The 13,891-nt window shown below is 37.2% G+C and overlaps 1 protein-coding gene across 1 annotated transcript in view; it reads right to left on the reverse strand.

Moving 5' to 3' along the window:
- LOC104496970 (apoptosis-stimulating of p53 protein 1-like) overlaps positions 1-13,891 on the reverse strand; it is a gene marked incomplete at its 3' end in the record, with an annotated part of 33,485 nt that overhangs the window by 16,387 nt on the left and 3,207 nt on the right. The window contains exons 2-3 of the mRNA XM_010140172.1: positions 8,651-8,770; positions 7,268-7,335 (exon numbers count right to left, since the gene is read on the reverse strand). Coding sequence (XP_010138474.1) covers positions 7,268-7,335; positions 8,651-8,770 — 188 coding nt within the window. The remainder of the gene's footprint in view (positions 1-7,267; positions 7,336-8,650; positions 8,771-13,891) is intronic.

Consider the following 13,891-nt stretch of genomic DNA (forward strand, 5'->3'; position numbering starts at 1 on the left):
TTCCCTACATACTTGAACTTTTTCTTAAATCTTGCGTGTGACAAGATGAATAAAGCTAAAGCATGTGCGTAATAGCATAAATCAAGAAACTGCAAGTCAGAGAAAACTGCAGCAAGTCAAAACCTCAACCTAAGGATTTTAAAATACTAAACACTAAAGAAAATACTAAACCCCATTAACAATTTATGTATATAAAAATTATTATATTCTAGAAGATAAAAACCATTAAAAGCTGTAATTTACCTTCTCAAACTCACAAATGACATACAAGTTCACCCTCTCTTCGTTCTTTCAAGAAAGTAATTCAAGCATGATTCAGTGCACTTACACAAGAGATCCAGCCAAATGGGTCTCCATAAGGACACTGAAGAACTGTATGTCCAAGCAAAATACAGTGAATATTCCAGCAGCATAAAGAACAGGCTTATTTTTAGCAAGCAAGAAAAGGTATGAGCTGTAGAGTAAGATCATCCAGGAGGAATAAGAGAAGAAAAACAAGTTCAACTCCCTTGTTCCCAAATTAGCCAGAGGGACTTTCATTTTCTCTGCTTTGATCTGAGGAAGACTGCAGGGGGAACAAATCTAACAATTGCATCTGGAGGCAGCTGCGGAGACAACAGAGAAATGGAAGGGTTCACTTGCCTAGGAAAAACATACGGGTGGGAAAGAAGTACGCTAGGTATCCAAAGGCTAGACGGACAGGAAAGTAAATGAACAGTCAGTGGACATGGAAAGGTGTGTCAAGAGAAAGGAGGACACAGAAACGCTGCACCAGAAAAAACTACAGACACTGTGGAAAAGATGAGAAGAAACACTAATCTGCGGATGACACAGCTACACAAAAGAGAGAACTCTAAAGATGGCCTGAGAAGGAATAGCTGGCCTTGAAAGTACCAGAAGAGTCTCCCTCTCAGAACTGAGAGCTTCTCAGAGAGACAGTCTAAACTCTTAAGCTCTTAAGAGCTCTGCACCGACACAGTGAATTTCATAATCTGTCTCCTGTAAAGAACTATGGAAATAAAGAAAAGAACAAGACCCATCCTCCTTACAATAATTTAATATTAAAACATTTGGCTTGACTAAAAACAATACTAATATGACTGCAAAAGCATACAGCTGTGACAAAAGGCATTGAAGTTTATAGTGCTGGAGCAAGGACTGTGCAAGCACAGCAATACTTCATGAAAAATAACAAATGAACTCTTTAAGTGCCATTTACTTTATGAGCTAATGTGTATAATGTTATGCGTCAGCCGAAGCACTTACTTATTCTAAACTATTCTACCTTTATGTAAGGGCCAAGCAACTCAGGATCTCTATGTGCAGTGACAACTGCAGGCAATTCTCCACATGCTTCTTTTAATTAGAAATCTAGGGAACAGAGTGAATCGTATTGCTACTGTGTTCACAGTACAAATACCATAGTTATAGGTTGAACTAACGAATGGACAGGAGCGCTCATCCTCCCCCTTCCACAGACATCTGCAACTTAAGCACTGCTGTAAAGCTGCAAAGCTGTGTCTGAGGAAAAGCAAAGTCAGACCTGTGAAAGTGGGAACTAAAGGTGTAGACTGAGTAAACAGTGCAGTTTAGGTCTTTCCTCCTCTGCAGAACCGGAAGCCACCTGTTAGATGGTGTAGACTAGAAAACCGCATCTTTGTTCCTTGCCCGGAAGAGCAGCAGAACTACGAAGTCTGTATAGTACAAGTGAGTGTAAGTGTCTGTATACTACAAATCTGTATACTGGATCTGTCATAGCCATAGACATCTAGATAGATATTTGGTATGCAGAGTGACAGATTAAAAATTATTCAAAATACTGGTGAAGACATGGAGGAACACAGTCCTTTCACAGTGTTCCAAGAGTGTTTCCTGTTCCAAATTAGTCAAACAATCTTTAGACTCCTCTAAACAAACGAATTCAGATATTAAGAGCTAATACTAGTCATAAAGTAATGCTATCACAATTAACATTATAATAGGAATATGACCAGAGTAAGTGTGATGAAACTTACCAAATTATTCTCATAAAATGTAAGCACCTACTAACTTTGTCATTATGGACTGAAACCTATTTGAGACTGCACAGGATGTGTCAAAACAGTGTTCATGACATTCTAAATCCAAGAATGATGTGATTCTGCCTAAAAAGTTTACAAGAGGCCTCAGAGTGAGGTAGGAGGTCAGGACCATTTGAATTCCCTACAGTTTCACCAAAGTTCCTTCTATGAGATCACATAGTTATTAGCCTTGTAGAGATGTTACCCTACATAATTATCCTTTACTGAGGTCTGAAGGGACTGGGATTTCTAGTCCAGCAAGAATTCAAAAGCCATTTGTATGCATTAAAATTAGCTTCAGACTGGAATTTTTTTTTTTTTTTTACTTCCTAATTCTTTTTTTTTTCTTCCTCCCTTAAGTCCTTTATTTTGATTAGTTTTTCTATTTTTTGAAGACCAAGATACCGCAAGCTGCCTAGAAAATGCTTAAGACAGACTAAATGAAGAACTGTTCCAGTCTGAGAAGAATCCAAACTCTATTAAGCTGACCCAGGGCTTGTACTAGAAATCTGATGGCACAGAAGGCTGCTGTAGGGGCAGCACAGCTCCCCTTTCTGACAGGTAAAAATCATTTTAGGAATCCACATCTTAGAAAAATGAACACCCCTGATGGTAAAAGTGGCAGATACTATCATTTTTGTCTCTTTAACAACAGCAAGAGATAAAGATGTAGCTGAAGCTAAGGAAAACTTGAATCTGACCTAATTACCAGGTTTTTTACATGGTCAAAATATTCCAGGAAATCTACAGGAATATGTAATTCTACCAAAGAAAAAAAAAAGAAAAGAAAATCTAAGGAAACCTTTGGAAGTCCTTCCTTTTGCCTGGATTTCTTTTTATCACCTTCTAATGGAATTATTTGCTTAGACTTTGCTATGAGACCCCTGAAAGAATCTAGATTTCCAACACTGACATAGTTATTTGTTCATTTTCAACGATTTGATGAAGACCTGTCTTACACGAATGGCAGCCTCTTCCAAATACATTGTTAAATGTTACAAACAGAAAGTACTTAATACTCACAGGCTTATATTAAATTGAATTTGTAGCTCAGGTTTGAAGAACAACTTCTATTCCAGACTAAGCTCTTTATCCTTCAATATTTCAAACAAGAAACTTCAAGCATGTACACGTGATGTGTTTCTCATCCCTTGAGGTTACTATTTCTGTTAAAAACTTAACTTGTTTGCCTTTCCCCTCACTGTTAAACTTGTTATCTCTTTGCCCAACAGGCTGAGGCAACCTTTAAGTATTTTGCATGTTCAAGTATACTTGTAAAACCATCTCTGAAATTTCTATTAGATGCTTTTTAGAAGACATTTAGAAAATGTTAATTGTACTGTTGTATGACAAAACATGTATTAGATGTTTAATGCCATTTTATCTGGTCACAATTGTACAGATCAAATCAAAATTAATGGACAACATAGAACTCTACTCAAGGATTTTGGCATCACATGTAAACCTATCTAAACTAAGCCTACGATTTGACAAGCTGTACCACAGGAACTCAGAAGCAGTGCACCTTTACTACTGACATGACAGAACTGGATGCAGAGACTGACTGCATCAGATGGCTATCTACTCTCCTAAGTTAAATCAGTACTATTACAAACTGCTTCACACGTACATATATGTAGAAATTTAAACCTATCTGTTAATGGAGTTTCCCTGACCAATTCCTCCAGCATGAAAGTATAAGAGTCTCCTGATGCTAAAACAGTTGACTACCCATTGTAAAATTTTTGCTAACAGCCTGATTTGAGCCACTTTAACAGAAATAGTGACACTCAATTCTGTTACTAATCAGCACAAAAACTTTAATTCTCAACTTTATCTGTTGGTCACAGCTTCAAGACATAGAAAATCTACAGGAGTGTGATTCTCCAGTTTGAAATGATGGTGAAACATTCTTCCTCTACACTAAAGCTAACACAAATTTCATAGTGAGAGATAAAATCCAGTTCCACTTTGTATTTCTTGTCAAAGGCTTCAGTAATATCTGTCAAGAAAAAAGCTTATTGGTATCAGCCTCTCTAAACTGGGCAACCAATTTTAATATTAGAAACAGCAAAAATAATTTAGAAAGAATGGTACAGGAGACCACAAACCATTTTATTCTCCAAGTAAATTATAAAGTAGAAAAATAATTCAAGCCAAGCAACTACAGCAAACGAGTATTGTCTTCATGTACAGACTGTTTTCATTACACTAATCAACTTCTGTTCAGTCCATTACACTTCAATCATGTTCCTGTACCCCACATCCTTCTCCTGAGCTGCACCTGCTTTCTTGCTTCCTCATCTCCAAGAAATTTCTCGCTTATCTGATTACCTTTTCATCTGGACAACTGTCATCATCCAGACAGCCCTCTTTCTGGCACTTCCATGAAGTACATCTCTGATCCACTTTTCCTACTGATGACTAGTAGTGCACCACGACGGGAGGCTCCCCAGGCCCTCTCCTGTCTACCACTGACCCCCAGTGGTTGCAACTGCATTTGCTCTGCCTGTTTCCAGACTGCTGCTAATTCTATGAACGAAGCATGGATCATGCTAGGATAGCTGGAAGCAAACAAGAACCAGCATTGTATGACCACTGTTTCATGGCCACTGATCACAGAATCAAAGAATCATTTAGGTAGAAAGGAGCCTCTGGAAGTCACCAGTTCAGTAACTCCTGCTCAGAGAAGTTCAGAGGACTTTGGTTAGATAGAAATTCCAGACTCCGGACAGCCTGTTCATCTCATTGGGAAAACATCCCAATATTTAATTAGAATTTCTCTTGTTACAATTTGTGTTCAAATCCAACAGACTCAGTTACACACACAAAAGAAAGGAAGAGGAGGAAGAGCAGATATTCTCAGAGAAGAGAATCCCTCGAGACACTGTGCCATCTCCTTGGCAAAGGGAAACGTTTAGTTATGTAAGTCTTATCTCCATGTATCTACACCTTCGTGTAGAAAGAGATCACGCCCTGATTACAGCATAATTCCACTTCCAAGAAGAAAAGTTGTAAACAAAAGCAAACCCCAAAAAGTCACCTCAGGAATAAAAGAACTTGTCAATTCGCAAAATCTCTTACAGTTTTTCCTTTAGACTTGGTCATGCAAAATGCCAAGCTCTCAGATAAGCACTACAGATAAGTATTCTTTTTAGAACGATGCATGTTTCACTGTTTGAAGAGACCTAGCCTATTCTGGTTTTAACAGTAAACCTGTAGTTGGAAGATAATCTAATGAAATTTAAGCATTTATATAATGTGATTCTAAGCTAACCATTATTTAAATAATTGCTGATCAAGCACATACAGTTTCACAAAAAACTCCTACTATGTACAACAAAAATGCCAGTTAATAGAATTATCCAAACTGAATTCCAGAGAGATTGACCATCATTTTTTCCGAGACTATTGATTCAAATATTAAAGCAAATACTAATCTTAAAAGTTTTCTAGGTACATCACACTTTCAGTTCTATCCAGCTATTAAGTAAAAATCAGTTATTTCTTCATTAAAGCAGCACAAATAATAAATATGTACCTGAATGCAGAATATTTGGTAAGATTTGATCTGTCTTCAATGTTCCACTGGTTTGTATTGATTTTAGGGCTAGTCTAACATTCAGCATGCCAGTAACAATGAATAAGCCTAATGCATTACGTAAGTGTAAGCTGATTAAATCCTTGATCCTGAAGCCACCTCTTTTTCCCCTCCCCCTCTGATTTAAAACTTGGCACAACTGAAAAAAGAAAGAAAAAAAAAAAATCCACAGTTTTATACACTTTCAAAACCTAATTTGTATCAATTTTGGCATAAACCCCACCACAATTTACATTTAGGTTTTAGTCTTTCTTGTGTTTTAATGATTTTCTAAACCTGGTAAAAGTCCATTTTAAAGTGATCAGTTCCCTAATAAATTTTTATTTTGTGGCCAAACTGTTGCAGTTTTTTTTTTTAATATATACTAAATGGCACAAAGATAGCAGTGTTATTCAAGTTACCAGGTCTGAGCTTTACCCATAAAATTAACAGCAAATTGAACTAAATACAAAGCCACGTTATCAAAAGCTTCAGTGCTGCCAAGAAGTAAGGTTAAGGCATGCTGCACATGCCAGTCCTTACTATCAGAGACGCTGTACCTCAGAGTGTATGTGCTACAGCCTACACAGAGCAATAGATCGGGGAGGTCAGGAAAGAGTTATGTTCCCCCAGCACATTACAGTGCTATGATCTCACTACATTGTCAATATGACAATGGAGGCAGGATAAACGGATCCCTGCAGCAGAGGGTATCAGCTAGTGTTCTCTACAAAAAAGGAACGTAGAAAGCGATACATGATTAACTGTTTTGAATAGAGAGAAAAATTCCTTCCACTAGGCCCACATGCCATATACAAAACAAACTGCTAAGGGCTGAAAACTGACTGAACAACTTTGTAGCCGCATACTTGTGCGTGTCAGTTTTAGATGCCAATTTTCAGGCAATATGGAAGCACAGAAGTGTTTAATCTGCATGATTATTTTAAATGTTTTAGTTCATTCTTTCTTTAAGACATCTCAGCTTGAAAAACCTGATTTGTCTGCTTTTTAACTTTTTTAAGCATTATTTTACCCTGAGAAAGAGTCCTATGTGTATTTGGAAACAGGCAGCGCTTCACAGACAAAACAACTACAAATTGGTGAGCTCAAATGTTTTTACTGAAATTTAAAAATGCTTTAAAGGTCAGCTATAGCTATAGTACCTCAGTGAAGGCAGCAGAAGGGCCCTGAGCAAACGAGAGCAGAATATGCTCTGCAGAGTCTTCATCAGTATTAAGGATGGGAAGAGAGAGAAGTGAGTTTCAGCTCAGAAGTAGGTGGTTTTTAAGCCATGGTAACTTTGAAAGATATGCACTACATTTTCTTGTAAAAGAGAGAATGTTCAAGCCAGGATTCATTAATGCCACTAAACAGGTTGTCTATGCTATGTAATATGTATTTTAAATTAGAAACCTAGTAATATTTTAGTAAAAAAAGTGTAGGAATGAACCATATGCATAAAGAGGTGGATCTGAGGGGTACACAATGTCTTCTACCAGCATCTGAAAATATCCCAACCCATAGATAAATTCTCATGTTTTAACATATGAGGCTGTGTCATGAAAAAACTAGAAACATCAAACAGTTGAATAGAATCGATCCAAAAGCTTCTGGATTTATTACGTACCCCATTCTCTGCACGTTTCTCCACAGGTATATTTATGCCATTTCTTTGATTTTGCGCTTGACGTCCGCCTAAAAGCAAAGTATTAGTGCAAAGTTCAGGTTTCAGCAGAAATGGTTTTCAACTCTTGATTCTGTTCTTTTCAAGAATTTTTATATAAAGCTTCTACAAGTTAATTTTTACTCTGTTAGTTCCAACTCTTTATTAGGTTATTCTTTGTAAGCAGTGGAGTCAGCAGAAATAACACAACATACACCTCACAAACTTCCTCTGTTAAAGTCCAGATATGCAGCTGTACTTTCCTGACTCGTGTTGAGGCAATGATGTCATGAAAGGGAATGGACTGAGCATGTCTACTGAAGTTTCAAATTTAAAGTATTTGGAAGCCTTACTAATGCCTTATATACAACTTTAATCTACAAACTGATCCACAGAAAAAAGCCTTGCAATATTTTCTTTGTACATGGAACACTGTGGCTTCAGGTGTATCTTAAATCTCTTAACATACTTTAAATTTGTATTGCCCAAAGGACAACCAAGTATTTTACAAAGTACCTAATTAATACAAAAATACGATACTAGGCCTCCTACTTCTGTCATTTAAACCAACCAGGAACCACTTGGAAATACAAGAAGAAACTCCAGCTCAAAGCAGTAAGGATTAATCCAAGACTTGAAGTTTGGTTGTTAGAAGCAGTCAGATTAGTTGAATGATTAAGGATAATCTCAGCATGCAAATATACGTCTCACTTCACTGAATCATACATAGAATGGTTTGGGTTGGAAGGGACCTCCAAAGGTCATTTACAGATACCTTTCCTATCCTTCAGACAGTCTGACCGCCATTATATAATACATATATATAGTACATGTAAGAAGCCAAGTATATAATAGACAATCTCAGAGTCTTCTCAAATAAAGTACAGTCTTTATTAGTTAGATCAGAAAACTGAAATCCTTCTTTTTTTTAATTCCAGTCTTTTAAGAAAGCCCCACTTAATACAGCACTGTTTTATATAAACCTTGGCCTGTAGAACCAAGCAGACCAGCGATTTTTCAATGTGTGAATTATCAGCACTGTTAAATACACCTGCATGAAGTATGGAGAAAATAAAGCCACTGAGTTCTCTGCCAGTGATGCCTGTAAAACAGTTTTTAGTTTCTAAAGGAGGCAAACTAGTTTACTGAGCCTTTTCTCTGGACAACTGAAAAAGAACAGGAGTCAAAAGAACAATCACCCTCAAAATGTTCAAAATGGCTTTGGTATGAGGCACTTGTACTACATATGTGAAGTTCACTGAAAGAACTAATAATTAAACTCGCTTCAGAAGCCTTTTAAATACATTTAGGTAATAACACTGGGAAAACAGGATAAAGTATACTTACTCTGTTCATTACTTTCGGCTGGTGACTCTTCATGACGAAGAAAAAATTTCACTTCTTCCCTGCGCGGACCCCATTTCTGTAGGTGGTCATACATCATGTGATCAAAGGGTATGGGACGCTCTAAAAGTACAACACCACAACACTTATCACAACTATTTTACATTAAGCAAAGTTTTATAGAACTCTCATTAAGAATCAGAATGTCCTTTCTGGTAGCAATTCAATCTACTCAATGTATTTTATCTTTGGCAAAGTCAAAAAAACATGCAGTAGTTGCACTGTATCAAAAGTTGGCCTTTACTGTTACACAGCTCACTGCTTAACAGCAGGACATAATCGGTTTGCAAAGCCATACAAAAATTATTAGTGATTAGAAACTGTAGTATAGGAATTCTTCATCACAATCTTTTTCACGATGCTAATCTTTGCACCTTTGCTCCCCATCACCACCAGGTATTTTGTTCTATTATTAAAATGATTCAGTCAATTTAAACCTCCAGGCTTCCACTCAAACTAAAAGCCTTATCACTATATTGACATTTCATCTCCTAAGAAGCTGAACAGGTGCTCCCACTCCAATACACTATGCCAGATGTTAGCTTCCAGCATATATGGAATTACTGGCAAATCTTTAACAAATAAAGGCTAAGGTCTACAAAGGCACTCCCTCTGTTTTTCCCCAAAGCATTCACACAGTGTAGTTATTTCTTGCAAATTGATCAAGCATGTTATTACTAAGAGGCTGCATATTATATATTTAGTATTTCCAAATACAAATACATTTGAAAAGCAAAGTTTTCACTGTTTACATATTTATACTTGCATTTATTTTTAGAGGTTTTCTTTAAGGTAAGAAAATCTCTCTTTTAAGATCTGATACTAATACATAGTATTAGAAGGTATCTTCTAATCAGAATAAAATTATACTAGTAGAGATTTAATCAGCTTTGCTACATGCAGCACCATATCAAACCAGTATTTCTACAGAGAATCAGGCTTGGATTGAAACCAAAAGGTGGAGTTTGCATTCTGGAGTTTGCAGTGTTAAAGCAAAATGTTCTCTGCCCTCAAAACCCAAACCACAGCATCTCCAACCAGGCAGAGCACCGCAAACGATTTGTTATCCATTTCATACTTAACTCATTTGGCATGAGAAGTCAAAAGGATTCAAAGATATAACAGGTTTCTAGGGGAAAGCTTGGGAAAAACCACATCACAAATACACATTTTATAAAGAATTTTACCTAAATATATATGCATTATTAACTTTACGAGTGTATACATTTCTTGATACTCTTGGGGTAGTACAATTAAGTATTTAAAGAACTATGTATTTTCATCACTTCACTGACAATGCATTTAATACAATATAGCATCTTGTCAAAAATCTGTCATGTCAAAGAGGTACGGTGACTAAGACAGTCTAGCCACAGATAGATCTAGCTGCTTTCAGTGGGGAAAGGTCATTTACCCACAAGCTAATTATATTCATCAACCGACTGGTTGCCTATTTTCCTAAAAAAAAAAGTGGACTCCAAGAAACATTATCAGTAGTGTTTAAACACACAAGAATAAGGTCAGTGGCTTATTACAACTCAGTTCTTGAAAAGGAATTTTAAAAACGTGATTTTCAGGTTTTTCAACTCCTAAAGTGAGGTAGGATTTCAAGCGCTTTGAAGCATATCCACTAAAGTTGCAGCATGAGTCTTCTAAAGATTGCAGAGTGTAAAAATATTTAAATTCAGTTAAATATTAAATTCAGTTTAAAGTTCAGAGACTTGAGGACACAGAAGATAAGAATCTTCAGGAATTTTTCCGAAATAAAAAAAATTGCTAAGTAAACCTAGCAAGAACTGAAGCTTGATAACAAAGTACCAAGAAACTGGATGTCTGAATAGGGTTGGGCTTATTCTGGAATGGTGATGAGTGGCTGCAGCATCACTCCTGGTTAGGCTGGTATGAAGAGGTATTCAAAATAAAAGGTTTAATTTACATAATGCACCTTGAGGAATCAAAGCTAATGTTTTTCAGGTGTGACCATGGAGAGAAATGGGGAAGACGTTTTCCACTACTTTTACAATTCTTCCATGAAAACAGTTTGGGATATGTCACTCTAAATTAAACAGAAAACAGATTAAAATAGTAACAGGTACATCATAATCACTAACTCACATAAAGAAAAATGAAGAAGCACGAAACATTCTGTGCAACCTAACTACATGAAACATTCAGAAAAAATAAAAAGAAGAAATACACATTAACACTTGACACAAGACATAATGAGAACTGAAGTCCCCGTTCCTTCCTTCAGTTTAAATCCTTGAAATCCAGAAAAACTGCAGAAGAAAGCATGATCTTAATGTTTGCTGAAAATTAGGATAGCACCAAGGGATATTTTCTGGAAATATCTGTTCTTTAAGAATCAAATGAAACAAACAAAAGCTGCAGTTTAACTTTTCCCAGATGTTATAGCTTCAGTCATATTTGTCAAGAATTATTTTCACAATGCTATTTCAAACTTCAGAAGTGAAATAGGAGAATGGATGTAGAGTAGTCAACAGGTTGGATGTCTATACTTCATTAAACACTATCTAAAGAAAGTTTGTTTTCACGAATAACTAAGTGAAAAACCTCGATACATGCATATATCCATAATTATTTGCAAAAAACTGCCTTAGATTTTAAGTTGGAAGAAAATTCTTAAAGACTTTAGAGAACTGAGCTTGACTCCTTTCTTTTTAAGCAAAATATTTGAGGATGGGCTAGCTTTAAGTATTCTGAAATGAACTGAAACACCCTGAAATATCAAAACACAGACACCATATCAATGTTTTAGAAGAAAATTGCAAAAGTCTTTCTGTTGAAAATACATCTGCTATTTAAAACAAAGTAATTTTCAAACTTTAGGATCTGTTTTTATCCTGATTACAAGTGTCCTGCTGTTTAGAATAAACACCTTTAGCCTGCTATACAGGAAAGCAGAATACAAAGTAATGGATTACCTCCGTGGTGGGGGAGTTCCCTGTACGATCAGGAACAGGTCTTCTCCGCCTCAGGTTTGCAGAAGTAACACTTGTGGTAAACAACTATTTCTTTTACAGTCAACTGCCTCTATGTTACCTCTAAACTCAGGAAACCTAATTAATATCAACTACTGAAGGGCATTCCAGATGTAAATGAAGTGAGTAATTGAGTACTGGGTGGATTTAAAGATTGAAATCCATTCTCTCAAAACATACTAAAAGTTCCTGGCATCACACCTGTCTTGTGACCTTCTGACCAACTGCTATTTGCAACAGCTGGGGAATGAGGAACAATAGTCTGTATAATAGTGGTTTTTTCTCCTGTAATAGCATGAGAAATCTGTGCAAAAAGAGGAAGCTTCAACTTGACAAAGCACAAGGTGGTACAAAGTGTACCGATCAGGCACGAATACTATTGACTCTTTCAACTGTTACTCAAGAAACTGGAAAGGAGGGAGAACGGAGAATGAAATAGAAAAATCAAATGCAAATAAACAAAATGCTTATGCCACACGCCTCTGAGAAGAATCAGTTTCTTAATTCTAATACAAACAATACCTAACCTATTTTACAACTCCTGGGAAGCTCCTTAACCATTTCTTTGCCATGCAAAAGCAGAGAAAAGCTAACAAACAATCAAACGAATGTTTTCCTCCTCTGAACTCCAGAAATCTTACACAATTTTTGGAGCTTGCGTGCATTTTGATAACATTTTTCTGGAAGACAGATGGTCTCTGTCACCCTTTAAAAGCAGAATCAAGTATTTCTCATATACTTGTGTGTACATATTCAGAAGATTATTCAAAGAGGCAGTACTTTGTTAGGTTGATACAGTTTAGGAAATGGTCAAGCACCTGGGCACAGAAAATGGTTTTTTGCACCTGATAACAATCTACAAGCCCCATTGCTTTGAATTAGAGTAGACGTGTGTTATTCAACTGGGCTGCTATGGCTACCTGGAGAATGGAGGAGTTAAGTACATTCACAGGAGGACAAGTAGGAGCTCTCTCTTATGGAGAGAGCTGCAATTTGTCATTTGTGCAACATGGAGGGACTCCTGGGAAAACAGATCACTTACTGTTTATGACAAAACATAATAATCTGTTTATTCGACTCATGATATTCTGTATTAACTTTTGTTTTCAATTTTAGTTTCTAAAATGTCCTCTGAAAGAACTTCCATAGGCCTCTCTTGAATGTAAGAGCTGAGAGGTCAGAGACAGTGTAACAGAAGAGGAAAAAGAAAAAACCAGACCTTTCCCACTGATACAACATGCCACAGCTTCATTGCAAAGCTTCACGGTTCCCACTCAGAACCACTGCTTAAGTCGGTGGTTGTTGTAAATGTTGCATTTAACTGCTTAGAGTCTTGTTTTCTACATCAGATCTGTGCTCCAGGTAAAATTATTTTTAAAAACTTCAGTGCAAAGAGTTCACTTTAGCTCTTGAGAGCAGATGAAGAAAAAAAGCATCATATTTATACCCTGATAAAAAAAATTCATAGAATCATTTTGGTTGGAAGAGACCTTCAAGATCATCAAGTCCAACCTCCAACCCAGCACTGCCAGGTCACCACTAAACCATGGCCCTCAGCACCACATCTATACACCTTTAAAGTACCTCCAGGGTTGGGAACTCCATCACCACTTCCCTGGGCAGCCTGTCCCAGGACTAGACAACACTTTCTATATAGAAATTTTTCCTAATATCCAAGTTAAACCTCCCGTGGTGCAACTTGAGGCCATTTCCTCTTGTCCTGTTGCTTGTTACTTGGGAGAAGAGACTGACCCCCACCTCACTACAACCTCCTGTCAGGCAGTTGTAGAGAGCAATGAGGTCTCCCCTCAGCCTCTTTCTCTCCAGGCTAAATAACCCCAGCTTCCTCACCCAGTTCTCAGAGGACTTGTTCTCTAGACCCATCACCAGCTTCGTTGCCCTTCTTTGACACACCCAAGCACCTCAATGTCCTTCTTGTAGGGAGGGAGCCAAAACTGAACCCAGTACTCAAGGTGTGGCCTCACCAGTGCCAAGTACAGGAGGTTAATCACTTCCCTGCTCCTGCTGGCCACACTACTGCTGATGCAAGTCAGGATGCTGTTGGCCTTCTTGGCCACCTGGGCACACTGCTGGCTCACATTCACATGGCTGTCAACCAACACCCCAGATCCTTTCCCACCAGGCAGCTTTCCAGACACTCTTCCCCCAACCTGTAACGTTT

The sequence above is a fragment of the Buceros rhinoceros genome, unplaced genomic scaffold (genome assembly GCF_000710305.1).
Source record: "Buceros rhinoceros silvestris isolate BGI_N320 unplaced genomic scaffold, ASM71030v1 scaffold9497, whole genome shotgun sequence".
Lineage (NCBI taxonomy): Eukaryota > Metazoa > Chordata > Aves > Bucerotiformes > Bucerotidae > Buceros > Buceros rhinoceros.